Raw genomic sequence first — 15237 nt, 5'->3', positions numbered from 1 at the left:
ACTTTTTATTGTTAATTCTTGAGACTTATAGTAGTGGAAGTAGATTTGAAATTTACACAAAAACAACAGCACTGACCATATAGAGTGTATGATATATATGATAACCACCCCATGAACTTGCTAACAATATAGTGGAACAGCTTTGTTGATGTGGTACTCCGTGACTGGTTGCTATCCAACCAATCAGCTTACTGAATATACAAACATAGCCATCAATATCACTTCCTCAGTATGTATATTGAAGAAGGCATGACCCCAAGGAAGGAAATACCTTGTAACAAGTGTGTAGTGGATACTTTTGTACATGGTAATGGTTATTTCTTGTGATAGACCGAAGTCAAACTGCAAATAATAGAGGGTACTGTATGCAAGACATTTTGCAACTTTAAGCAACTGGTATTGTTGTAGTAAACCAACTCAGTTAAAAAAGTTCAAACTTTCCACCACCGATCTCAAGCATCTTGGGATACACTTCCTGCAAGACAGAAGACATTTCAATAGAGATAAGGCCAATGATCTAGCTACAAGTATATGGGTGTCTCAGTCACATCGAGGATAGCATGAAACTATAAAAGCAATCACACAGTGCAACTCTTAGCTCAAAATGTTTCCATGTTTTGCAGTAATCATCTTAAAACATAAACTAGACAATTCCTCAATCTATAAAATGTAGATCTAACTGACCAAAAGTTAATCAACCGGTCCAAGCAGATTTTCAACCTTTTAGCCAAACTTGGTCAAAATTCCACGAAACTTTTCATGTTATCTTGTAAACAAACTCGGAGAGATACACATATAGGATTGAAAAAAATACACCTGTCTGGCAGGTTAAGAATTAGTCTCAATGCAACTGCAATGAATATGATGTTATAAGGAAATCTTTGCTGTGTGGAGGTAACCAAAAGAAAAGGTTGAAGAGGGTAGTGTAAATGAAATAGTTAGATGATCAGGGTTGACACCTGGTGGTGGCTATCAATGAGTCCAAGTTTGAATTGTTTAACAATAACCAGTGGTGGAAATATTAAAAAAGAAAAGGAAATGGGGAAGTACAAATTCCAAAGTAGAACAGCTACAAAAAAGCACTGGGGTGAAGCTATACAACTTTAGGGTGGCATCTCATTTGGTGGAGTTAGAAGTTACTAAAAATTGATGACATTAACAACACAGAGGTACAGATGGATCCTAATAAACTATGGCAACATACTAATTAGGAACATGCCTAACTGACCAGGGATTTGTATTTCTGTAAGAATAATGATTCTCAGCATATGACCTCCATGATAAAACACCAACCAGAAGATAAAACAGGATGTTGGAACATAGTAGCTTCTGTCTTAGCCTGACCAGAGTTCATTCAGATCTGAACATTATAAAAAAATGTGGATCTACTTAAAAGGATTAAAAGGTCAAGAGGCAAGAAAGCTATGGAACTGTGTGACATATTACACAGTATTTGAAGAAACATTTCATGCACTTTCACTAATAAAGTCTTTGACACCATGTTGTCTTGTTTTAAAGAATGTCGAGCTCACACGTCAAGTACGAATGTATCAGCTACATATTTAGAATGCTGTCTTTATGGCTCAGCCTATTGTAAGTCTGTAGGCTTAATTACGTTTCTCTCTTTATAATAAATATATGAAACAAATCTTTATATTTTGACACTTAAGTATCATTCTTCAAATTAAGTTAAAATGAAAATGTACAATCTAATGAAGCTGGGTAAAATTAACTGTTATGTTAGTCCCCCCCCCACCCCGGTGGGTCAACAATAAGTTTAAGACACTGAAATCAGAGGCTTGATTATCTGTGGTGGACAAAGTACCAATAGCCTATTGTGTAGCTTTGCAATGAAACAAACAAACCTATTGACTGCCCACTCGATAGTTAGTTTGGCTTGGCATGGCCTAGTGGTTAGAATTCTCGATTTGCAACCTATGGGTCGTGGTTTGAATTTTGTCACCAAACATACGGGTGTTATAATATGACAATCAATCCCACTATTTGGTAGTAACAGGTAGCTGAAAACTTGGTGGTGATGACTAGCTGTGTTCCCTCTTATCAGACTTTCAATGAGCAGCTTTAAACGAAATTAAAAGACTGAACATTACTTACAAACAAAATATTAAAAATACGACCTTATGATAACATTTTTACATCAACAAAATATAAATTAAATACTGAATATTGAACTTACTAAACATTATAAAGCAAGTGAAAAATAATAAAAATGCTTTTAATGCCAATATTATACTTACACCCTGCCATTCTTCTTCTTCATCTTTTACTTTTTCTTTTGCTATTTTTGTTTCCTTTGCTAATTGTATTTGTTCTTGAGCCTATAAGATGTGTAAACATTATAACAGTGGAAATAAACAAACAGGGGCATAAAAATATGTACTTTCATCTATAGTTAGCTTGGAATTAAAATAAAGTAGCATAAATAAAAACCTTCCAAAAATGTAAAACTTTTCAAAATAAGAACAAATAACTTGGCAAGAATACAAGTAATTATCATTTTTTATTTTCTCAAAAGTTCACTCAGGCTTAGTTTTTGTACCTATTCTCTTCCTGTTTTCTCTATAAATAATAATAAATTTTTGTGGAATAAAGCAACTCCTTAAGAAGTAGAAATATAGCAAACTTAGTTGTGTAAGGAAGCACATTATGCTAATATGTACCCATATTCTGTCAAAACATGTAATATGTTCCCCCCATAATAAATCAATATATTATGCTTCCTAAGTTGTCATAGCGAAGTTAGACTTTGAACATATAGTTTTATTGCTATTCTACAGATTATCCCATGATAGTAAAACAGAAATGGTATGCTATTCCATTTGAGAAAAGCATTAAGTAACATGTTACACCTGTGCAGGAACACATGATTAATTTGCTATAACATAGCACAAAAACTTAACTGCCATATTTTCCAGTTCCAAAACCAATTTTTATTTATTGAATTCTTTTATAGACAGATTATCCCATGATAGTAAAACAGAAATGGTATGCTATTCCATTTGAGAAAAGCATTAAGTAACATGTTACACCTGTGCAGGAACACATGATTAATTTGCTATAACATAGCACAAAAACTTAACTGCCATATTTTCCAGTTCCAAAACCAATTTTTATTTATTGAATTCTTTTATAGACGATTTAGACAGAGTATTCATGATGAACAAACAAAGGTGAAATGGGCAGAAACAACCTAGTTCAGAGCGACACTTGTGAAGAAAGTCTTAGAGGACTAATTTACAAAGATGGAAAAGGACAATGTCTTGAAAGACTTCCATCTTTTGTCTTCAGGTCAGCTTGTACAGGTATTGCAGGGGTTTATATGATACCTAGGAGGACTTAGATGGATGTGACATGATTGGTTGGTGGTCTTTGTACTATGGTTGGTGGAGCAGTTGATGATTTGACCAATGGTAGCCACAAACTTAACATTTTCCTTACCTGAAAATATATTTCCAATAGATCATTACTTCTCTGTACACAGCAGGTATTCCTCAAGCATCTGTCTTAGAGATTTTGTGCATGCCATTAGCCTTGAGTTATCTCTCACCTTAGACGTGTTATAACAGGAACTGCACTAGTGCATGATATAACCACCATGCAAGAAAAGTCCTTCACCAAAAGGAGGGTGACACATCCTCCATGCAAAATAGATCCCTATAAGCACATGCATTTGAAATTAACATCATTTTTAGAAGAGGCAAGAACAATGTCTACACCAGTAGCAGGGAGGAAGGGTGTGCAGAAAGGTAAGTATCTATTGGAAATATATTTTTAGGTAAGGAAAATGTTAATTGCTAAAACGATATTCTTACCTCTCTCTACATACCACAGAATCCCATATTAATGTGGTGGAGAGTACAGTGCAATTACAAATCTCTAGATGAACTCCCTTTGGAAAAGGCAACTGAAGGGGAAAACTCATGGAGTGTGACACCCTATAGTAGGGGTTTACTGGAGGGATAATGCTTGTGGGAGACTCCATCCTTCTCATGCAGGGTATACTCTTTGCTTCGACAGAAATATGAACAGATTAAGGCAAAATGAGCCAATGTGTTGCAGAGACAGGCAGAAAAAGACATGACTAATTGAGCACTTGCACACAAAAGGTCAGTAGGACATGAGGTGTAGCGTGGCTAGGGCAATGATCAAACTGTAAGTTTGGTATGTGTCCTGTTGTATGAGTTACTCACCTTACAAACAGGAATGGGGATTAAGTCCCTCCCTGTTGCTTAAGGAGAACACTTTGAGGAGAAAGAGATGGAAATTTGGATGGCAGTAGTGGGATGATAAGGGTAGTACTGGCAAGCTCCAGCCATCAAGACAGATCCCTGAGAAGAGAAGGTGGTAGCATCTTAGGTAGGAAATAGTCAAAGTTAGTGGCATGCAAAAAATCTCAAAGGCAGGCAGGCAAGAAATAGCTACTGTGTACAGAGAAGTAAGATTATCATTTTAAAACTGTTGATTTCCATTGCTAAACAGAGACTCAGACCTGCATGTAACTCTTCACTACAGAATATTGCATCCACCATTGTGGTTGTGAACTAAATTGCATGTGACTCTTCACTAAGAAATACCACATCCCAACATGTTCATAGTATAATTTATCTCCTTTGAAGTTTCAAAAATTGAAGAGGACTGGAGAGCAGTGGTCAAATCTTTCAAATCAACCTCTCCAAACTACTCCAAATATATCTTTTAAGAGTTAAGATCTGAAGATTGAGAGGGCATTCCAAGATGCAAGTATTTTCACTTTGTAACCAGGCATCAGTGTATGTGTGCTTTGTGGCAATTAGTATTATCCTGTTGAATCAAAGAGTACAGAGGCTTCTGTCCAAAACATTCTGCCAAGGCCTAAGAAATGCAATCCCTTTGAATATTTTGTTACCTCTGTGTATTTAGACATGTCCACTTCAAAGATAAGTTCTTTACCAAATACATAAAATACAGTCCATATTATTATTTTCATGACAGTCCTTCACAAGACTGGGTTACACAAACCAAACATCACTTCCGCTAACCACATTTTAATAGTTAGTATGGAGACTAATCTACATAAGACTCAGTCACGGTAATTCAACTGAAATAATTCTGACTTGACAGCCCTGACCTGGTGTTGAACCTCATACCCCCAATTCATATTATTGCTCTATATCAAATGACTTTCATAACTGAGCTTCCAAGACCAAGCAGACAATTCTTTATCCTCTTTATTACTGACAACAAGGAATTCATTACACCAAGCATGTGAACTGATATAGTTTGATTTACTATCCACTCAGCCCACATTAATGTTCCACAACAGATGATCGTAACAACTGAGCTTCCACAACATAAGGGTCAAGCAGACAACTCTCTCTCCTAATCACTACTCTAACAGCTGAAAGCCATTACACCAAGTGTAAATACACCTGGGTTGATTTACTACCCATTCAGCCCACATTAATGTTCCACAACAGATTATTGTAACAACTGAGCTTCCACAACATAAGGGTCAAGCAGACAACTCTCTCTCCTAATCACTACTCTAACAACTGAAAGCCATTACACCAAGTGTAAATACACTTGGTTTGATTTACTACCCATTAAGCCCACATTAATGTTCCAAGACAATTGATTTAAACAACTGAGTTTCCAGGACTCGAGGGCCAACTAGATAACTCTCTGTCCTGATTGTCAAAATACAAATAGTAATAGAAAAAAATACAAACTTCATATACAGTAGTATGCTGTTATAATGCTATAAACTATGAATAAAATATGTAATAAATTCATGTGAAAAATTCACACAGATTAGATAACATATTTTATAATGCTATAAACTATGAATAAAATATGTAATAAATTCATGTGAAAAATTCACACAGATTAGATAACATATTTTATAATGTTATTTTACATTCTACCTTTTAATACTAAAATTAAGTGATTACCTTTTGAGATAGTGAACACGGTTTTACTTTAACAAACTGCAAAGGGTTAATAGCAGGTGTAGAAGCACCCTGTGGAAGAGTTTTTTTCAAACCAATGCCTCCTGTACTGTCACCAGATAGTTGACGGGAATGACTACCAGAGCTTCCACTACTGTCTAAACTTTCAAAAGAGTCATCTCGAGAATGGCAACCATTATGATTGTTTACAGGATCAATATCCAAAGTTGGTTTGGATGTTTCACGAGTGCCATTATTAGCTGATGAAACACTTTCCTCATAATTTTTATTCAATGTAGCTGAATTTCTACAAGTTCCAGGCATCTTTCACAAGTGATGTGTTTTCATCCATACAGTCCTTTAGTATTGTGCCCCTGATAAAAAACAAAAAAAATGAATATATAATACTGTAGTTCCTTATAAGAATCTATAAAATAGTGTTGTAAAAATATCATTGTACAAAAGTAAATTTAAATTTTTACTTACATTTCAAAGAACAAATGACTTAAAATAAAGGTAAAGTCTGATACATATAAGTGACAAATTACAAAAATTAAATCTTCTCCGTACACTATTTGAACCGTTTTTATTGTTTACCTTCTATATTAGAATGCTATCAATACCTCATGAATAAGGAAAGTCTACCTTCTGAAAGCACTTGGTTTACTGGTTTTCTTGTGTTTTGATTCATCTAATTTCTCTAGAAGATTTCTTAAATATCTAAAATGGTATAAGTGTAGTAGTTTGAGTTTTTATAAGCTTCCCTGTAATAATGCAAAATTTAAGATGATGAAACAACTTTTATGCAGGTTGTAGTACAGCATTAAAACCTTCATTTGAAGTCACCTTTTAGCTTATTTATAAGTTTCTTAACTGAAACAGCATTCACATTACAGAGGGATCAACTGATATAGTTGAAGGGCAAACTATTTTATGAAAAGCATGAGAAATTTCTTGAAAATTATGCTCATGGTCCTGATTATACTTATTCTGACACATGACAAAGTTTGATAAAGAGTTCGGTGGGAGTAGACAGGCTTTGTTAGAAGACTGCCAAAGTGATACCCATTTTTTTAAAAATAAAAAGAACAAGTTAAGACTGGGTCTGGAAAATAACCAGACTATATTTATTAGTGTTTTGTGTGATGTTACATTAAAATAAGACTGATAACAACTTATAATGAAACTTATATACCATAATAATATAAGCTTATTAGTTTAATTTCTGTTAGCAAATTGTTGAAATTTCCTGTCAAAAATAATTTAGAAAAGCACGAGAACATTTTCCATTTATAGGTACATCACCATAGCCAGGATATCAACATGTTGATAAAAGTGTAGATATGAAAATAGGCTTAGGATTTTCTGGAGATTTGATTCACATGTTCACATTGGCTAACTGGAAGGGCTTTTTTGTGTTCTAATATACTGGCACAAAACAGTGCTGAATCATGATGATACATACTTAAAACACTGAGAATTCTTTGCTGGTAAAACTTAGTTTGAACAAATCCTATTATCACACAATCTGATTTCCCTTTTTCACATGGTTTTCCTTCCACATAAAACAACCATGTTTATTTTTTTCATTATAGGCTAAGTTTCTACAATAACATCATAAAAGCAATATCAAAAATAGGAGTCATTCCCAACTGTATAATTGAAGAATTTGAATTCATTGCTGCTAGGACTTTATTACAACAACTACAAGTTTTCATGGAGGTTTACAGGTTTTTCTTCTTGTGCCTAGTAAAATTTTACAATTGCATTTGCTTGTTTTAATTAAAACTGACAGCCTTGTAATAAATCATATTTACAATGAACTGACACACCCACAGGCCCATATTATCTGTTAGCATTGAGCTAGTAACCATGAAGGACAGCCCATTTATTAGATATACAGTCAAGTTAATAAACTCAGACTGCTTGGTTCTTGACCTCATTGAGGACTTGTTGCAACTTGGGGTGAAAGAACTTGTAAGCACTGAATATTAGATATATAGTGTGGTTGACATATTGCTATACACTTTACTTTCATTTGGATGTGAGTATCTATTTCTATATATAAATATTTATTAAGGCAAAGCATTATGAAGTACATGATACAAAAACAACTGTGTTGAACTACAAAAGATGACTTTTACATCTGATGCTGTCTAAACTAGGAGAAAAAATCAACATTTCAAATGAAAAGAGCACAGAGCTGCTGAGACTATCTGCCACTGTCCCTAATTTTGAACTACTGATCAGAGGGAAAGCAACTAGTCAAGAGCACCTAACCACCCGTTATGCATACTAAGGGATTGACTGTCACACTTATAATGCACTCGCAGCTTAAAGTGAGGGGAATATTTTGTGGTATCACACAGATTTGAATCCAGGTGGTCAGCTTCAAAAATCCAAAGCTTAACTACAGGGTTAAACTGTGTAGATGAACAAAACTTCACATTAATCACCCAAATGCAACAGTCATAAACACTCACTGGGATATGTTCTGTCACCTATAGAGTTGGACTAATAAGAGATTACATACGTCATAATTGCAGTCTCTGGCTGATCAGTCATCCAGTATAAGCAAAAATGGATCATTTTTGTGAGATATGACATCTTATAAAGTTAGTTGGCACAAATCAAACCACTCATGGTTCAACAAAGAGCTTGAGCTGACTTTTTAATGTTTTTTTTTAACTACTGCTACTTTTTACTCTACTATCCAGCTAGGACTAAAATAACAAGAATAAAGCAACACTTTTTTGAAATATTTTAAGATTGATGCATTTAACAGGGAGTATAAAAGATTCTATACAATTCACTGCTTTAAAATGATTTGGGAAATGGGTTTCTTTTCAGCCAGTCTCAGAGTTAATAATGAAGAAGAGGGGTAATATTCCCCAAAATCTGTCTACTTAGAGAAATATGCTTAAATGAAAGATCAGACTTCAGTTTTATTTGCTTTGTTTTTTATTTTTACCACAAAGGAAATTTTAAAGAAAATATTAACAAATTTAATTCACAGAGGTCTCTGTTTAATGAAGATAAAATAATTACACCATATAAAAAGGAATTTCAAATTGTTCTATTCCTCCTTTGAAATGACTAGATTTACACCAGTTATGTAGTACAGAGAGCTGTCTCACATTTCATGTTATTAGGGCCGACCTCCATAAAAAAATAAACCTAGGGTACATTTCCATGACTTATGTAAACTATAATACCAGTAACTTGTCTTAACCTGACATAAGAACACCCTGACTTTTTCTTGGTTCCCTGAACAACAGGCCGATTTGTTTGTTTTAGAGCAAAGCCACAATGAGCTATCTGCTTTGTCCACCTCAGGGATCAAACCCCGGAGTTGTGTGGTAGAAGTTCATGAACTTACTACTGTCCTATCGGGGGACACTGGTTTGTTATTACCAGTTTTTGTAATCAGAGTTAGTGGTATGGTAAGTCTAATCAGAATACCTTGCACCCAAAATTCTACATCAAATCATGTATGCTGTCTACCTGGGTGTACTTTCTAAACTTTCACTCTTTTTCTAACTAACGTGTGCAGCTCAACAAAAAGCTTTGCCTTTAAAAATAAAAACTGTTCTACAAAAAATGAGTGAAGTAAGGCTGAATTTATTTCAAACACAAATAAACAGTTTTATTTTCAAAGTCGACATGCAACTACAGAGATGGAACTGAAAGTTATATGTACTGTTCAACAATACTAAGATAATCATGGTAAAGAAAAGATTATTCATTCATAGTGATTACATGTAGACGTAAACCTATAAATGATACGTTCGTTGCTGTTTTAACGCAAAGCTGAACAACGGTCTATCTATGCTGTCTCCGCCGCGGGGATGGAATTCCAAGTTATAAGCCCTGCAGCTTACTTACAGTTGAGCCACCAGGGGGACACGGCTGATATGACGAGAATACATCGTACTTTCTTACGTAGTTATCACACAGCATAGGTTTACTATCAATGCGTACGTGCTACCATAAGATGTCGAACAATAAATCTGAAATTCAAAAAGATTTCGTTGACATTTAGCGATGATACGCACACGTGTGGTACTCATCCCAGGTTGAATGTAAATAGAATGCTGTATAGCACTGAATACCATGAGGTTTAATTATTATACAAAACAAATTATACTTCAGAATATCTTTCATAAATTCATATAAATTTCCCCATCTATCTATTACCGAATTTATAAATATTTGCACTAGAAAAGAACGTATTTTTTTTCCTATTAGTTGAGTGGTTGTTTGTTTTAGAACAAAGCCCCACATTGGGCTATCTGCTATATCCACCTTTTTCCTGTCACACTGCCTATTTTAATTATCTTCATAAATGAACAAAATATTAAAAAACATTGCGAGTACACATCCGGTAGGTGTATGTGTCACCTTAATAATATAAACCTGATCAGATGACTAACAAACGCTTCTGCGTCTATTTACTAATTGCTGCGAAGTAAGAATTGTTTTAAACGATTTAGTAAATTAGTTAAAAGGTCGTGTTGGTCATTCCTGGGTCGTTTAATAGTCCCAGTTTAGACCACGTGTTTACTTGAAAGCGACAAAAATTAAGATCCAACTTCAAAAAAGTGTTTTCGTAATCGATAACTAGGTAAAAATATTACTGTCAGCGGTACAAGACAAAAAATATTTAAGTGCGCATGAAAGCCAAGCCCTTTGCTAGCTGTTCAATTCACACTCCGTTTTGTTATAATAATAGTAATAAAAACACCAGCTGATGTAACGTTCAACGCATGGAGATGACAGTCTCTCTCTGGTGTGGGGGTGACATAGTTAGGGCATATCCGAGCAACTAACCCCCTATGTCACTCCTCAGGGATCAGTAAGGGTACATTCAGGGTTTGGTGTCAATCGATCCAGCTGTTCACTAGTTATAAGTCGGCATACACAGAGAGAAAAACTCTTGTCTAACAAGGGTTTGAATTAGGCTGTATTCACTTTTTTACTAACCACCAGTGGTTAAAAGTGAATATTTAATTTTTCTTTATTAAATGCTTCACGTTAACAGTCACTTTGTTTTAGGGGACATCTAAAAGAAATATTTATTCTCTTCAAAATCAAATATTATGTCGAGAATAAGGAGGAAAAGCGAAGGTAGAGCAATGTGACACATTTAAGTTTACATTACTTCGACTACAGCTTTCAATTTATTTGTTTGTTTTTTGTTTTGTAGTTCACACAATTTCTTCTTTCACTCTGTTCCTAATAACATGTGTAAAAACTGAAGTTGCATTTTATTTAGCACACAAAAGTTATAAACACGTGAAACCATAATTATCTGATACCTGACTGATAAGTTTCAGACAAAAGTAAAAACGTTAACCTAAATACCATGCATTCATTGTACGGCCCCATATTCACGAATACTAATAGGTCAAAGAAAGCTTTCTTCGTGTAAATATTTACATTTATTTTAAATGTTTTTGTTTTTTGTTTTTGAAGTTAAGCACAAAGCTACACAAAGGGCTATCTATGCTCTGCCCACCACGGATATCGAAACTCGGTTTCTAGCGTTTTAAGTCCGCAGACATACCGCTGTGCCACTGGGGGGCTTATTTTAAATAATAAAAGTGGTTCTTGCAACAGACATGTATCCATGAGATGACTATTCTTATAAAAATATTATTTATCAAAATATTTATGTTATTGTATTTATCTTTATACAAAAGTATCAGGGATAAATACACCACAGCGACGCATTACAGCACGTAATTAATCCACACAAACAGTTTGTTTGTTTGTAATTAAGCACAAAGCTACACAATGGGCTATCTGTGCTCTGCCCACCACGGGTATCGAAACCCGGATTCTAGCGTTGTAAGTCCGCAGACATACCGCTGTGCCACACAAACAGACGTAGCAGCCTGAGAAAACGAATGATGCGACTGGTGAAATGAAGATTAAAATATACAAGTCACTAAAAGAGACAGATAATAAAGTATAAAATAATTATATTGACATATAGTTGACAAAGAACGTTTCGAAAGTTGTTCGATTGTTTTACCAATACAGGTGAGGAGGACCCCCATAAAAACAACATAAGTAATAAAAGTCCACGTGACAACAATACACAAGTAACATAAACGATAATCGTCAGTTTGGGGCCCTTTTAGGGTTGTAACTTTGGGTAAGGTCGGATTGCACGTAAGAAGCAAGATTTCGTGAATACGGTAGGCCTACTTTCTGTATAGCCTACGGCCTGGAACTGAATTTTATGAATTCCTCTTGCGCAAGTTTTTCAACATCACTGAATAATTGTTTTCATTTTTAGGGTTGTGTTATGCATTCCTAGAGCATAGTGTAGTATTTGTTTTAACAAAAGAACATCAGCCATCACACGATGTATTTCAAAACTCAAATATCCGAAATTAAATATCAAACCAGTCAGTGTTAAAAACACTGCTTGTGATACTATGTCAACTTACCTGAAATGTGAATATCTTTTTTTAATGAAAACATTATTTTCCGGTTCTGAAGCTTCTTTTGCCATCTCACGATATGAGTAACTTACTTTGTAGAAACTTCAAGAATTATATTTTAACATATTAATGTTTCAAGTAGTACTTGTGACGTTTTCAATAACATTATAATTTCACATTCATATAAAGCTATTTGTAATGTAAGACGCTTTACACTTATATAAATTTGCTCGCCCTTTCAGCCGTGGGGGCGTTATATGTGACGGTCAATACTCTACGTTGTTCTGCAAAGTTTACGCGCACTCTACAGTTGTTACAGGTGATTTTAACCATTTGTTGCTGCAATTTAAAAAGCGCTTTGCAATGTGACTTATTCCAGGAATAAATCAAAATTCAATGTTTTTTTTTTTTTATCGTCAATGATATTTAACATTATAAAATCACAACCTTGTGTGAGATACTTGGCATGAGTGTATGCACTCTACAATTTACTTTACTTATTCCCCTACTGGACTGATATCACCGCCCCCAGTGTCACAGCGGCATGTCTGTGGACTTACAAAGCTAGAAACAAACAAACAAACTGATATCACCGCCCTTTGGCCAACGACTACACTGAGAATTTCTAGAACTTTTTTTTTATTACAAAGAATGTGATAATAAAATATATGATACCACAAGTTATATTTGTAATGATGTTTACTAGGCTGATAAAGTAATCATGATAAGCACATACCGAAAAACAACAATAAAACACTGCTATGAATGTGTACAAAATGGACATTGGATTTACTCCATGTGAGATAACATTCAATCAATAATAAATCGTTACTTACTAATATACTCAAAAATACGTAATACACTGTAACAAACTCACAAATCAGTAATCATCTAGTATACCCTCACTCGCTTTTATATTTGACTCAAAATGTACTAAAGCTTCGGAGAAAAATCCAGACGTTAGGCCATCCACTCATCGCGTGAGGTCAAAACCTATTTCCGTTCAATGCTGTGAATAATGAATTTGTGTTTCGACAAAGAAAGTGATATTAAAAGTATAGTCCCAGTAAGTCTGAGGGATCACACTGCTAAAAACCAGGTTTCGATACTCGTGGTTGGCACAGTACAGACAAGCCATTATGTAGCTTTTCGGGTTTCAATACCCGTGGTGGGCAGAACACAGATAACCCATTGTGTAGCTTTGTGCTTAAACTACAAGGAAAAAAAAAAAATATTCTTTTTGCTTAACAACAACGAAAAAACAGGAGTTTCATAAGTACAAGAGTAGAAAATTGAGCGGTTTGTTTGTTTTTGAATTTCGCACAAAATTACACGAAGGCTCTCTGCTTTAGCCGTCCCTAATTTAGCAGTGAAAGACCAGGGAGAAAGCAACTAGTCATCACCACCCATCGACAACTCTTGGGATACTCTTTTACCAACGAATAGTGCGACTGACCGTCACATTATAATGCCCCCGCGGCTGAATGGGCGAGCATTTTGGTGGGACGGGAATTCGAACCCGCGACCCTCAGATTGTGAGTCAAGCGTCCTAATCACCTGGCCATGCCGGGCCCGAATTTAAGTGAAATTATTATGCTTGGTCAGATATAACCCTCAGGGAATGTTAGGTTGGGTTCGTAAAACTGTGGAATTTGTAAACTTGTAGTCGAAGAAATAAAACGTTTTCGTTATTATAAAGTAGAGTAGAATTTGCACTCTCATTTTTACTGAATAAGCCGAACGAACCCGCCCAGCAATCGAACCTATTAGAACAATAGGTGACAAGATAAAACACGGATTTCAACTTTATGCGTGATTTAACCAGCTTCGGAAACCTCAAGACTGAATTCATTCACGCGTGCATGATATCACTGTACACAATACGCACTCAAAACACCGTAGAAATGCCACCAACGCCGTTAGGGCAACATTCTTATTTCACAATGATTTTTTTTTTTCGTTGTTGTTAATGATAATCTGGGAAAACTAGTTTGAAATTCCAAGGTTGTTTAGAAAACTTTGTCGATGTTTAAGTTTTATAAAATACATTTTAATATTTATTAGGTTGACTGACAAACCGTATCATTTCAGGCGTATCTTGAAGCATAACAGACACGTTATTAATGTTGCACCTAAGCGATAAAAAAAAGCATACAAAAAAACACGCTTTTGTAATGTTTACCAACAAGAAAAGTAAAAATGTGTTAGTCAAAATGTTAAAAAATAGACCTAATGAATTATTGAACACAGAACAACAAACTTTAAGAATTAAAATGTTCTCCAGAATCGTATACATTATCTGTTGTATGTGTATTTCTTACTTTTCTCGTGATAAAAATAACAAAACAAAACAAAATCCAGTTTGTAATAATGGCACTCGAAGTCTAAATATCGGTTTCATAAATAAATAAATGCCCCCCAGTGGCACAGCGGCATGTCTGCGGACTTACAACGCTAGAAACCGGGTTTCGATACTCGTGGTGGGCAGAGCACAGATAGCCCATTGTGTAGCTTTGTGCTTAATTCTACACAAATAAACATAAATAAATTAAGAAAAAACATATTTTGATAAATTAATAAACCACACAAGTTCCACGGATTTATACAACCAACAATGTATATATAGACTCAAAACACGTAGCATCGTCAATAACCAGCAAGTCTCTAAACCACAATTGTCATGGTGTTAACAACTTTTTCATGCTGGCGAAATATGATTATAGTTTTAGATTTAAATAGATTAGTGAACTTGTGGTATATCAACAGCTCCTGACGAAGCTGTAATGGCGAAATATTGAGCTAATAAAGTTACATTCTGGTTTGTTTGTTTGTTTTTG

At 34.8% G+C, this 15237-nt stretch overlaps 1 protein-coding gene across 1 annotated transcript in view; it reads right to left on the bottom strand.

Annotated features, from left to right (window-relative positions):
* The window catches only part of LOC106470826, a 73056-nt gene that overhangs the window by 42565 nt on the left and 15254 nt on the right, over positions 1-15237 (bottom strand). Inside the window, exons 2-3 of the mRNA XM_022399465.1 lie at positions 5952-6322; positions 2259-2339 (exon numbers count right to left, since the gene is read on the bottom strand). Coding sequence (XP_022255173.1) covers positions 2259-2339; positions 5952-6272 — 402 coding nt within the window. The 5' untranslated portion in view covers positions 6273-6322. The remainder of the gene's footprint in view (positions 1-2258; positions 2340-5951; positions 6323-15237) is intronic.

This window comes from Limulus polyphemus, unplaced genomic scaffold (assembly GCF_000517525.1).
Source record: "Limulus polyphemus unplaced genomic scaffold, Limulus_polyphemus-2.1.2 Scaffold4239, whole genome shotgun sequence".
In the NCBI taxonomy this organism is placed as follows: Eukaryota; Metazoa; Arthropoda; class Merostomata; order Xiphosura; family Limulidae; genus Limulus; species Limulus polyphemus.
This window is presented reverse-complemented; position numbering and strand designations above follow the sequence as displayed.